This window comes from Sphaerodactylus townsendi, linkage group LG04 (assembly GCF_021028975.2).
Source record: "Sphaerodactylus townsendi isolate TG3544 linkage group LG04, MPM_Stown_v2.3, whole genome shotgun sequence".
Classification (NCBI taxonomy): Eukaryota; Metazoa; Chordata; class Lepidosauria; order Squamata; family Sphaerodactylidae; genus Sphaerodactylus; species Sphaerodactylus townsendi.
The window spans coordinates 56892353-56903626 of record NC_059428.1 but is presented as its reverse complement, the minus strand read 5'-3'; the positions used below and the strand labels follow the sequence as shown (position 1 = coordinate 56903626).

General features: G+C 40.4%; 1 protein-coding gene across 12 annotated transcripts in view; it reads left to right on the top strand.

Moving 5' to 3' along the window:
• ROBO2 (roundabout guidance receptor 2) overlaps positions 1 to 11274 on the top strand; it is a 547539-nt gene that overhangs the window by 453320 nt on the left and 82945 nt on the right. For all 12 annotated transcript variants that reach the window (XM_048494577.1, XM_048494572.1, XM_048494575.1 and 9 more), the window contains one exon: positions 3525 to 3696. In XM_048494577.1, the coding sequence (XP_048350534.1) occupies positions 3525 to 3696 (172 nt within the window). The remainder of the gene's footprint in view (positions 1 to 3524; positions 3697 to 11274) is intronic.

The following is an 11274-nucleotide window of genomic DNA, read 5'->3' as shown; positions in this document are numbered from 1 at the left end:
GGCCCCTTCCGCATATGCAGAATAATACACTTTCAATCCACTTTCAATGCACTTTGCAACTGTGCAGAATAGCCAAATCCACTTGCAAACAATTGTGAAAGAGGATTGAAAGTGCATTGTTCTGCATGTGCGTAAGGGGCCTCTGTTTAGGGGTTTCAGATTTTTTTTATAACAAATGGTTTTATGTACTGTAAGTTTGGTTCAGTGAACTGCTTCCTGCATGCATATAACAACATCAGCACATTCTGGATGCGTTTTTTATCCTGCTTCCTGAGTATGGGAACACAACCGCTTACTGGTAAGATGGCTAATTGCCCTGAAGTGTTATCTGTCATAAATATGATATATGCATATCCAAAAGCGTATATCAAATTTTGCAACAATGTGCCCCATTACCACTTGTGTTATTTCTTCATGTGGCCATCTGCTGACTTGGGCCTTGATTATTCCTTCAACATTTATATCCCTCTGTGTGGGAAACCACACAAAAACCCAGAAGTTTTGGATAGATGTAGATACTGAAGTGTATTTGTCCTTTTATATTAGACAGCTTTGAATTTTCTCAGGGACAATAAAATATTTTTTTACTTTGTATCAGTCTTCTGATATGGGGACCCTATTCCATTGACTCCAGTTCATACAACCTTGGACCCCCACTATGGAGATTCCACTTGATTATTTTCATGAAAAGAAGGATGAGTCTGAATAGAATCAACACCATGTACATTATTTGACCAATATCACTGTTCCTTGGTATTATAAGGTCACAGATGAACACGTGATTTCTTGAGAACCCTTGAGTGCTACTTAATGCATTCTTGGCCATTTGAGTAATTGAATACATGCATATTTTGACCTAGAAAAAGAGTTCCTGTATTTTTTTCAAATTCCTGCAAAGTCTCTCAAAAAATACATGAATCAAACATAAAGAAATGCCTTCAAAGAATCTATTTCTGTTGGGATTCTGACACATATCAAAGTTTTTAAAGATGCTTTTCCAGTGTTTTTTTTTCAACTATAGTAGGCGGTAGAAACTCAGGTTCCTGAAATATTTCAGTAATGGCAGAAACAGGAGAAATGACAGAAAGTAGAGGAATTCAGATACTTGTAGCAGCAAATAATCTTTGGGTTGGATCCAGTTTTTCTCTTACTGGGAAAGGGAGGAAGGGTCCCTGTTTGGTTATCAAAAAAGGCTATAATGGGGATCAGGGTGGCGGTACGAAAGGGGATTGTGTTAGACTGGCTGAAAAAAATGACTGAATCCAGTCCTCTGACTTTAATGTGAAACATGGTTTTTAATACATTAGTTCCAATAGAGGTGAAAGACGTGAAATATAACAGTTCAGAGGAAACTGTTTTATCTTTGTTCTTAATAAGTCTGTCTTCAATTTTCTCTCCAATAAAAATGATTAAAGAATGAAAAGTTAAAATGCAAATCTTTTAGAAAATTCTGTGCCAAACAATTATAATTATGGACATATAAACCATTGGCTACCTCAACCACTGAGATGTACTTCATTGTTCTCACCTGTTACCTGTACCCCCTGCATCTTTAAATAGCCCACCTGCACTGTAACTTTGGGAACTGTTTATATGAACACGTGAAACTGTTTTGCCAGAAGTCACACCACTGGACCATTTTCCTCAGCATTGTCTAGGACAGTGATGGCGAACCTATGGCACGGGTGCCAGAGGCGGCACTTGGAGCCCTCTCTGTGGGCACACACACACAGAGTTCGTCATGTGGGGGGCAGAAAATCACCCCCACACACACACACACATCTAGGCTGGCGTGGGCCACTGAGAACAATGTGTGTGCACCGCGGTGAGCAGGGATGACTCGGCTGGTGGGCCTGGTGCCTGTGCCCCGGGTGGCTGCTGCCCGAGGTGGGGGGTGCAGAGGAGGCAGAGATGCTAGAGAGGCACAGAGCGGTCCATGCAGGACATGCTGGAGGCTAGAGCAGGCTGGCCCCTGCTCGAGCAAGTGGGGCAGAGGAAGAGAGAACCAACCATTTCTTTCTAAACTAAAACCTCAGCATTCAGATTAAATTGCCGGGTTGGCCCTTTGCGATAAATAACTGGGATTTGGGTTGCAATTTGGGCACTCGGTCTTAAAAAGGTTCGCCATCACTGGTCTAGGATCTGTCTTGCTGTTTAAGAAATTGTACTGGTGATACCTGAGCTAGAACATAAGACCTGCCACATGTATGTAAAGTACATAGGCTATCACTGAGCCATAATAATTGTATATACTGCTTATTTATCCCAAGACCCTATGTGCATTTGTCAGGATAGTCTAGACTGCATTCTAATGCCTATTTAACCAGCATAATTTGCATTAACATAATATGAAAACAGAGAAATGATTCCATTTTTATAATCATGACACTTATTAGTTAAGAAAATATATAATGTAGCCAGAAATTGCCCTCCATAATAAAATCAAGATATCCTTAAGACTTTGGAACAGTGTGGTTGGATACAGACTATTGTACATATTTACTTGTTGTTTGGCAATTTAGTAGTGGCTCTTCAAGAATTCTGAAGTGGCATACAACAGGAATAGATGACCGCCAATACACTAAAGATCAATCCAGACAATGCTGAGGTAGTGTTGATCAGTGGAGAAGCTATTCAGAGTGTGTGACATCAGTCTGTCCTGATGGGAGCTGCACTCTCTCTAAAGGAGTGGTTTATATCTTAAGGGTATTATTGCATTCTGGTCTACAGTTGGAGACTCTGGTCTCTTCCATGGCACATACTGCCTTCTACCAGGTCTGCTTGGTTCACCAGCTATGACCATTTATCAAAAAGTATGAACAGCGATCCCTTCTCTGATCTCATCCAGATTAGATTACCATATGTGTATGGAGCTGCCTTTGAAAATGGTTCAGAAACTTGATTTGGTCCAAAATATAGCAGCCAGGCTACTGTTAAGCCCCTTCCGCACATGCAGAATAATTCACTTTCAATCCAATTTCAATGCACTTTGAAGATGGATTTTACTGTGAGAAATAGCAAAATTCACTTTCAAACAATTGTGAAAGTGGAATAAATGTGCATTATTCTGCATGTGTAGAAGAGGCCTCTGAGTCATCAGGTACAATCCAAAGTGTTCCTAAAAAGGCCCTTGAAAAGGCCCTTTTAAGACCATAAAATGCTTGGTGCCATGTTACCTGAAGGATAACTTTCCCCCATTCTGTCTAACCCATCATTCTGCCTCTCAAGTCCTGCCCTCTGTGCACCTGGCTTCAGAGGAGAGTGGAAATTGAAGACAAGGCATTTTCTTGGTGCCACCTCAACTCTAGCATTTGAATCAGTTAACAACCTCAGAAAATAGGAAAAGTTTTCACTCCTCAGTGGGACATCAGTAGGGATGGGGCCAATTGAACCTTTTAGGGCAAATAATTATAGAGCTCTGGGGCAACCACAGAAGTAGACTTGTAAAGGAATGTTATTTTATAGTATTCTTTCCCAAATGTACGTGAAGCAAATTGCACTTCCATAATTTCATCTGTTTTCAGATCTGGTGCTTAGGTAATGAAACAAGGTTTCACATCAACAAAACTGTGGATGCTGCCATTCGATCTGTCGTGATTGGAGGCCTGTATCCAGGCATTCAGTACAGAGTAGAAGTTGCAGCAAGTACCAGTGCTGGTGTTGGAGTGAAAAGTGAACCGCAGCCTATAATAATTGGTAAGTGATTGTTATTTATTTGCTTTTAATCCATTAAAATTCCATAGCTCCTTTCACAAACAAAATATGTGAAATATAGACATGTGCCAAGTTTTTCTTCCTCTTCAGCGGACATCTCAAAATGAAAACAGGTGAGAGCGGAGATGGTTAAAAAGGGGATGGTTGCATGAAACTGAAGTTGCACTATGAATTTATCACTACAGCAGCTTGGTAGGTTTATGGATTAGACCAGATCTCCCAAGATTGCTAGAATATTGCCTTGATTAAGCTACTGCAGCCTTAGGCCATTGTTTAAAGTTTATTTTCTGAGCATTTGAGGTTTAGTGTTTCTCAGCTATTCTAAGCAGATGGTCTACAGTGTTTTATGCCAAAGCACAAGAGGACTTGTCCAAATAAAGTGGAAAGCTGGTAATATCATCTGTTTATTTTTAATATGTGTTTCTTATTAGTTGTTTCCATGCTGAACTAATTTCATGACCTGAGGCCAGTCTACAACTTTACCCTTCTGAGATACTTCTCAGCCATAAATTGAAATTGAGTGGGGGTGGGGGAAAATATACCAGACAGCTGCTTTTGATGTGTGCTACACTGCTGTGCTAAAATGTTTAAAACGGGAAGTGTTTCTTGTAAAATAATAGCTCCTCTGTGCAGTCAGATAATATTTTCATGTAGTTCTGTGGGGACTTCTGATTGTATGCAAAGTGTAAGTAAAGTCCCTCTTATCCCTGAAACAATTACTATTCTGAACTTAGAAAACAGTACATCAGAGAAGGAAACTCACATCTATCTGCTGCTGTGATATGCTAGTTGCCCTTATCTCAGGAGGTTTTTATGTTTGGGATAGTTCAAGATTGGAATCCCTGCTCTTCACTCTGCAGTCCCAGTACAGCTATAAAACATAACTGACTGAATATAAATGAGCTCCAAACTTATTTTTTTAAGTACATCTATAACAGTCCTCTGAAATATATCAAACAGTCCTCTGATAGATATCAAGCAGCTATGCTCTTTCTCAGAAACTTCTAATCTAACAGAAAACTTGCTCCAAAAATTGCTGTTTAGCTGGACCTGATAAAATGTCAGTGTGGTATAATGTTCAGGAAGACCTATGTGCAAATCACCACCCAGCTATGACTGAATCCTTTCAGCTTAAACTATACAGAATTATTGTGGGGACATATTTTTTTTAAATAAATGCCTTGAAGAAAGAATGGAAATCAAATGAGATAGAGAAACTGGTTTCATGCAACTGGCCTGTTTAATTTTTCATCATAATTAATCCAAATAATACAGAACAGCATACCTCAGACCGCTTTACCCAAACAGTAACTCAGTGAGGTATATAGTGAACTTGTATCTTCTTGATCCAAGTGCCACATTTTACAATGTTCAGTGTGTCCAGCCCCACTATGCTGCAGTTTTGTTGAGCCAGTTTATGGATTGCATAGAAGAGCAGGAAAAATACTATGGCTTTCTTTTTCAGTCCAGAACATTGATCCTCATCAATTGTAGCAAGTCCAAGCCCCGGCCTATGGCATGCCTGCCTGCCACCCTTGGATGGCAGCTGACTAACCTCAAGGCATTTGGCACATCCCCACTGCACCTATAGGCCCAGCAATATGAGAATACACCAAGTACCACGACTGTGCATCCTGGAGGGCTGCTGAAACCACCCACCAGCATGTTTGCCCCGCCTCCATCTGGATTGGGCCATAAAAGTCATAAAATGGAAAAGAAAGTAGCCCACACAACCACCACATCCTTCACGATGCAGAAAATGAGGGTTGTTTAAGGGGTCAAATGAGAAGAGTTGAGCCATGCCTTTGAACATCAGACAAAAATGGGATAAATCCTCCATTCAGAATGGCATTTGTTTAGAAAAGGGGGCATTTTGAAGGGACAGTCCTAAGAAGAAAATCAGAGGTGGCTGAAATGCAAACAGAGAATTTAGGACAAATTCTTCCCCATAGAGCTCTGTATGTTCATTTAATGGCTAACTTATGGTAGACACATTGTTTGTGTAATAATGCGAGAACCAGCTGCGAACTTTCACAGTAACAGCGCAATCGAATCTGATGTGTCTAATTAATTTTGGTCCAGCAAATTAGTTTTGTTCTTCATTACTCTCCAATGGGAGGAAGACATTATATTTCATTATATTTTTGTCTGAGGAAACAATGGTGCGTTACAGGTCGCCCACATCCCTCGTCTGTATTCTAATTAGCTGATCTGACAGCATTGTTATAGGAACACCTGCAGTATATAAAGTAATACACCGATACATTGCCTGACACCCACATACATTTATATATCTTTTCATTAAATACAACATAAAGCAATACTAAATTAGTGCCATTTTCCCAGAATCTTAACACTTACATTAATTCCATTGAACATGAATGGGAAACGTACATTCATATTCATTTATGTTCAGCTGCTGAAATCACAAAGCATATGTTATTCTGACATTTAAATGAATTATTACTTTTGCATGTATAATAGCAAGGCACTGAAGGGTATACCAAGCTGCCAGGCTGCTAACTTAGAAGTACATTGACCTAATTTGGAAACCAGTTTTTCTAAGGAAAAGCCTGGGGGAGGCTTTATAGCAAGCTCCCTTGAAGGTTTTTCTTTTCTTTCATTCCAGTTTTAGTTAAATTAAAAGGGATTCTGTAGTCATAACAGATGCAGTTTTGAGGTGCATTGCATGCCACAGGGAATAAGGCATCAGTCCATCATCAGCCTAGCATGGATGTGGGATAGAGAAATGGAGGAATGGAGGTAGAAAAACCTAGTTGATGGTATTTGGAACCATAGTCACTACTATTAATATAACCATAGTCACTATACTATTAATATAAATCTAACACCTCTACAACGTAGACACTACTAATTGCAGCCACTTCTTTGATATCTTCTTGTAAATCTCTCCATCCCCCCACTCCTGGCCCAGAAGATTTCTTTCTAGCTATATCATAAACATCAAATGTCCATTTGCACCGAATGATATCAAACCTACTCATCAGATATGCACCAACAAGTGTCAAGAACCTAGGCCACTGCTTGATCAATTTAATTTACTGAGCTTTGCATATTTACATTAGAAATACAATTCATGATCATCCAGTTTTCCCTTAATTATTCATGTTCCCATGGTTAGACTTCCCCTAAGCAGAGACTTACCTACCAACCCCCACTATACCATCAAAATGGATCAGCCACTGAGTTATCATTTGGTATAAGGAGATATGCCCAATAACATTAATTTATTATTCCGCAGTTTCCCTTATGTTATAGTCAGAAAAAGTTTATTTTCTTAATTTATTCCTGAATTGTAGCATGTGCTTTCTGTAGCTTTCTGTACAGTGCTGTTACTGTAGCTTTCACTTCTTCTGCCCTCTGCATATGTGGATAGGGTTTGGTAGCTGTTCTTCAAAAAGAATCTTTCTCTGTACACTTTAGCTCTGAAAATAAGAAAGAAAAGTAATATCACATTAAAGAGAGATTCCACTGAATGAGAATTATGTCCACAGCCTTTAGTCTTTTTTTTTTTTAGCAAATAACTTTATCCACGGCTGGAACCAATGTGCTGACACAGCACTGGCTTTGTTTTTAAAAGGGGGGGGGGTTAATCAGTGACTTTATTTGTTCTGAAACAAAGTTTTTTTCAGAAGGCACTACACAGTATTTTAACCATTTGCTCTGTGGTTATCATGGGGGGACACCTGCCCCCCCGCTAATTTTGGTATTTTTTATTTATATTTAAACACACACACACACACACACACACACACACAGAGAGAGAGAGAGAGAGAGAGAGAGAGAGAGAGAGAGAGAGAGAGAGAGAGAGAGAGAGAACTGATTGAGTGATCTCTGTGATGTCCAGTAACATTAATAGAGTGATCTCTGAGAGTGATGCACAGGCCAACAACAGCACCCCAGGGACAGTCAATACACCGTCCCTGGGGCGCTACTCACACGGCTTCCGCCTCTGTAGCGAGGTGGCACCATGCTTTCCCCCCACAACTGGTGGAGAAACACTATTTTAAAACTCGCTCAATAAGAAACAGCATTTCCCAGCCAGGGCCATGCAAATGGCACCGGGGTGGAGGCACCGCTTTTAGGTGCCTCCGGTTTTCCCCTCACTTACCTTCTGTCCCTGCAGAGTTCCATGACGGGACTCGTCCCCGCTGCCCTTCAACCCCTGGAGTGAGGAAGCTGGAAAAGAGGAGCCTCCACATGGCCACCTGGTCCCAAGGCTCCACCAGCATAAATTATGCAAGAGGTCCCAAGGCTCCACCGTATAAATGATGCTGGTGCGCAGCTGATTCTTTGGCCTGTGCAGAACAGGCCTTGGTGAGAGAATATTAGGTTCCAGTTTTGAGACCAGGGCTTTCTGTGCTTGAGAGCTGAGGAACCAGCAAGCTTTCCTGATCAAATGATGCTGTTGCTTCTGCAGGTTTCACAAGATCTAGACACTCTATACATAATGTATATAATGTATTGTCGAAGGTTTTCACGGCCGTAATCACTGGAGTGTTGTGGGGTTTCTGGGCTGTATGGCCGGTTTCCAGTAGCATTTTTTCCTGACGTTTCGCCTGCATCTGTGGTTGGCATCTTTTTCACTTGTGCCAAACAGAAATAAGTAATGCTTCAGTTTAAGGATTTTTCTAATAAGCACCTACATACATTTTCTGCAGTGTCAAAAATGTGCAGTGTGAAATAGGTTTTTGTGCATTTGGGTGTGCGGTATTTAATAAAGGATTTTGTGTACAAAATGCCATCAAGTTGTAGCCAACTTATGGCGACCACAAGGGGCTGTAAAGGCAACTGAGAAGTAGAAGTGGTTTGCCATTGCCTTCCTTTGCATGGTATGTGATAGACCCCTGCAGTAGCTAAAGGATCCCTCTTATCAGAAGGGCTGAATCAGAAGGGCTGCAAGACCAAGAACAAGCCACATGAACAAAGATAAAGAGCCATCTAGAGGGAAAGTGTTCTTACCATACATCAAGGGAACCACTGATCGCATAGGAAAACTGATGAAGAATCACAACCTACAAACAATCTACATACCCACTAAGAAAATTCAACAGATGCTACGTTCAGCAAAGGATAAGAGGGATCCTTTAGCTACTGCAGGGGTCTATCGCATACCATGCAGCTGTGGACAAGTCTACATAGGAACCACCAAACGCAGCGCACAGACACGTATCAAAGGAATTTAAAGGCACTGCAGACTATTTCAGCCAGAAAAATCAGCAAATAGCAGAACACACTTGATAAAACCAACCTGGACATAGAATATTATTTGAAAAAAACAGGAAATTCTGGACCACTCTACAAGAAAGCCACTTCGATCCAGACTACACAGAGAAGCAAATTGAAATCCATAAGCACATGGACAATTTTAACAGGGAAGAGGAAGAAACTATGAAAATGAACAGAACTTGGCTGCCAGTGTTGAAAAAATACTAGAGAGTCAAGACAGTGTCTAACCAGCTCCACACAAACACAGGATGACCATAGACAAAAGAAACAAAGGCCAGGATACTTCTATTCAGATGCTCCCACCAGTGACCTTGCTATCTCCAGTGTTACGCCCATGCTATAGTCTTCATTGTTACTCATACTTCTATTCAGATGCCCTCAACTATTGACCTGGTTGCCTTCCTTGTTACTCACAGACAAGGTTTCTCCACCCACCCTGGACACTCCAACAGATATATACTCCACTTGCTTTCCCAACATCAGATCCTCTGAAGATGCCAGCCACAGATGCAGGCGAAACGTCAGGAGAGAATGCTGCTAGAACACGGCCATACAGCCCGGAAACCACACAGCACCCAAATGAATGATACTATTAACCAGCTTTGTAGGGAGCTTAGTTCAGCACAAACATTTCTTGGATTAATTTTATTTTTCATCCTGGTATGAAGGCATACAGCAATAGTCTTGAGAGAACAAAATTTTAAGCAAAAAATTTACAAAGGATTAGAAATAGAAGTAACTGACCTGAGCCTACAGGTTGAAAGAGATCAGGACAACCACACCTTTCCCTCTCTGGCTTATTTAAACACCATTTTTTGACCTGACTAACTGTAGTCTATATACCACTGGCATATGAGATTACATATTTCAGAATTTACCTGTAACAAAGTGCCTTTATTTTTCTTTGTAACGATAGCAAGGTAAGGTACTAGAAAGACATGCAGCTTTTATTTCTCTAATGAATGGCACAATCATAGGATTCTAAACCAAGTTAAAGTCATGCTCCTAACAAGGCATTTCATAGCTTTTACATAGAAGCTTCCTTTGCTGTTGGAAGCAAAGTGTGTCTGAAGATAATCTTCTGGAAGAAAATGGATTTTTAAAAGTTTTTAAAAGGCAGTTAGTCAGGTCAAAAGACTATGGTATAGAAGTAAATTTAGAAGTATGGAGTTTCTTCCTGATTAACCAGTGCTTTGTTTCTGCTGGTCAGTATGATTTTTGTCCTTCCCCTAATCTTTGAAGTAGCCTCCTGTCATATGACTGTTTCCTGGAAGGTTCCGTTTAGGACAGGATCTTCAGGCTGAGGTTTTGCAGTTTGAATTAAGTATGCTTCCGGACAAACTAAAGGACAGCTATTGTAATCAGCATAATTAAAAGTGTGAACTATATCGTATTTAAAACAAAAGTAACATGTTATAAGCAACAGCAATGCAGTTTTTGAGCAGCCATTTTATAAAGATCCCACAGTAATCCCTATTTTATGGTAACAGTAAATATAACCAGCATCTTGAATATATTCCACAGGGATTTTTTTTTTGTCACAGAGGGAAAATCCTAATCATACAATTATAAAATAAAGGTGTGTGATAGGACATAATCTCATCCCCAAGTAATTTGAAGTGAAGTGTTTCCTTACTGCTCCCATTTTTTCAAGCTTCATTCTTTCCCTCCGCTTGCTTGCCTGTTTTGCCCCAGTAATTTTAATTTTGCCTTTCCTAATCCCTTTCTATTAAAAAGCATGTGGAAGCTGGTAGTGTGCTTGCAACTTGTACACAGGGGAAAATGGCTTAGAATAAACTATTTCAGTTTACACTTAGAATAAACTCATATTGTCAAACACTTTCACGACCGGATTCTACTGGTTGTTGTGGGTTTTCTGGGCTGTGTGACCATGGTCTGGTAGATTTTGTTCCTAACTTTTCGCCTGCATCTGTGGCTGGCATCTTCAAAGGTGTATCACAGGGAAGTCTGTAATACACTGTGTCCAGTGAGAAGGGAATGTTTTTAGTGTATATATTGTCCATGTCCCAGGGTGGGGAACCAATCAGTAAGTATTTGGGTGGAACTTGGTACTCAATGGTGTGGTTGATAGTATTGTATTGCGGGTGGGGGTTTTCAGTCCAGGAAGTGATTCACATTTGCATTCCCTGCAGCAGCAACAGTCTTAGTGAATGCAAACCCTGTGTCTGGGTGGAGTCCATTGTCCATGAACCTAGCATGCCTTTGGCTTTTGATTCCAGTGTTTTTAATTACTAGTAGCCAAGTTTTGTTAATTCTCAGAGTTTAGTTAGACAAGTTGTGAAATACTTT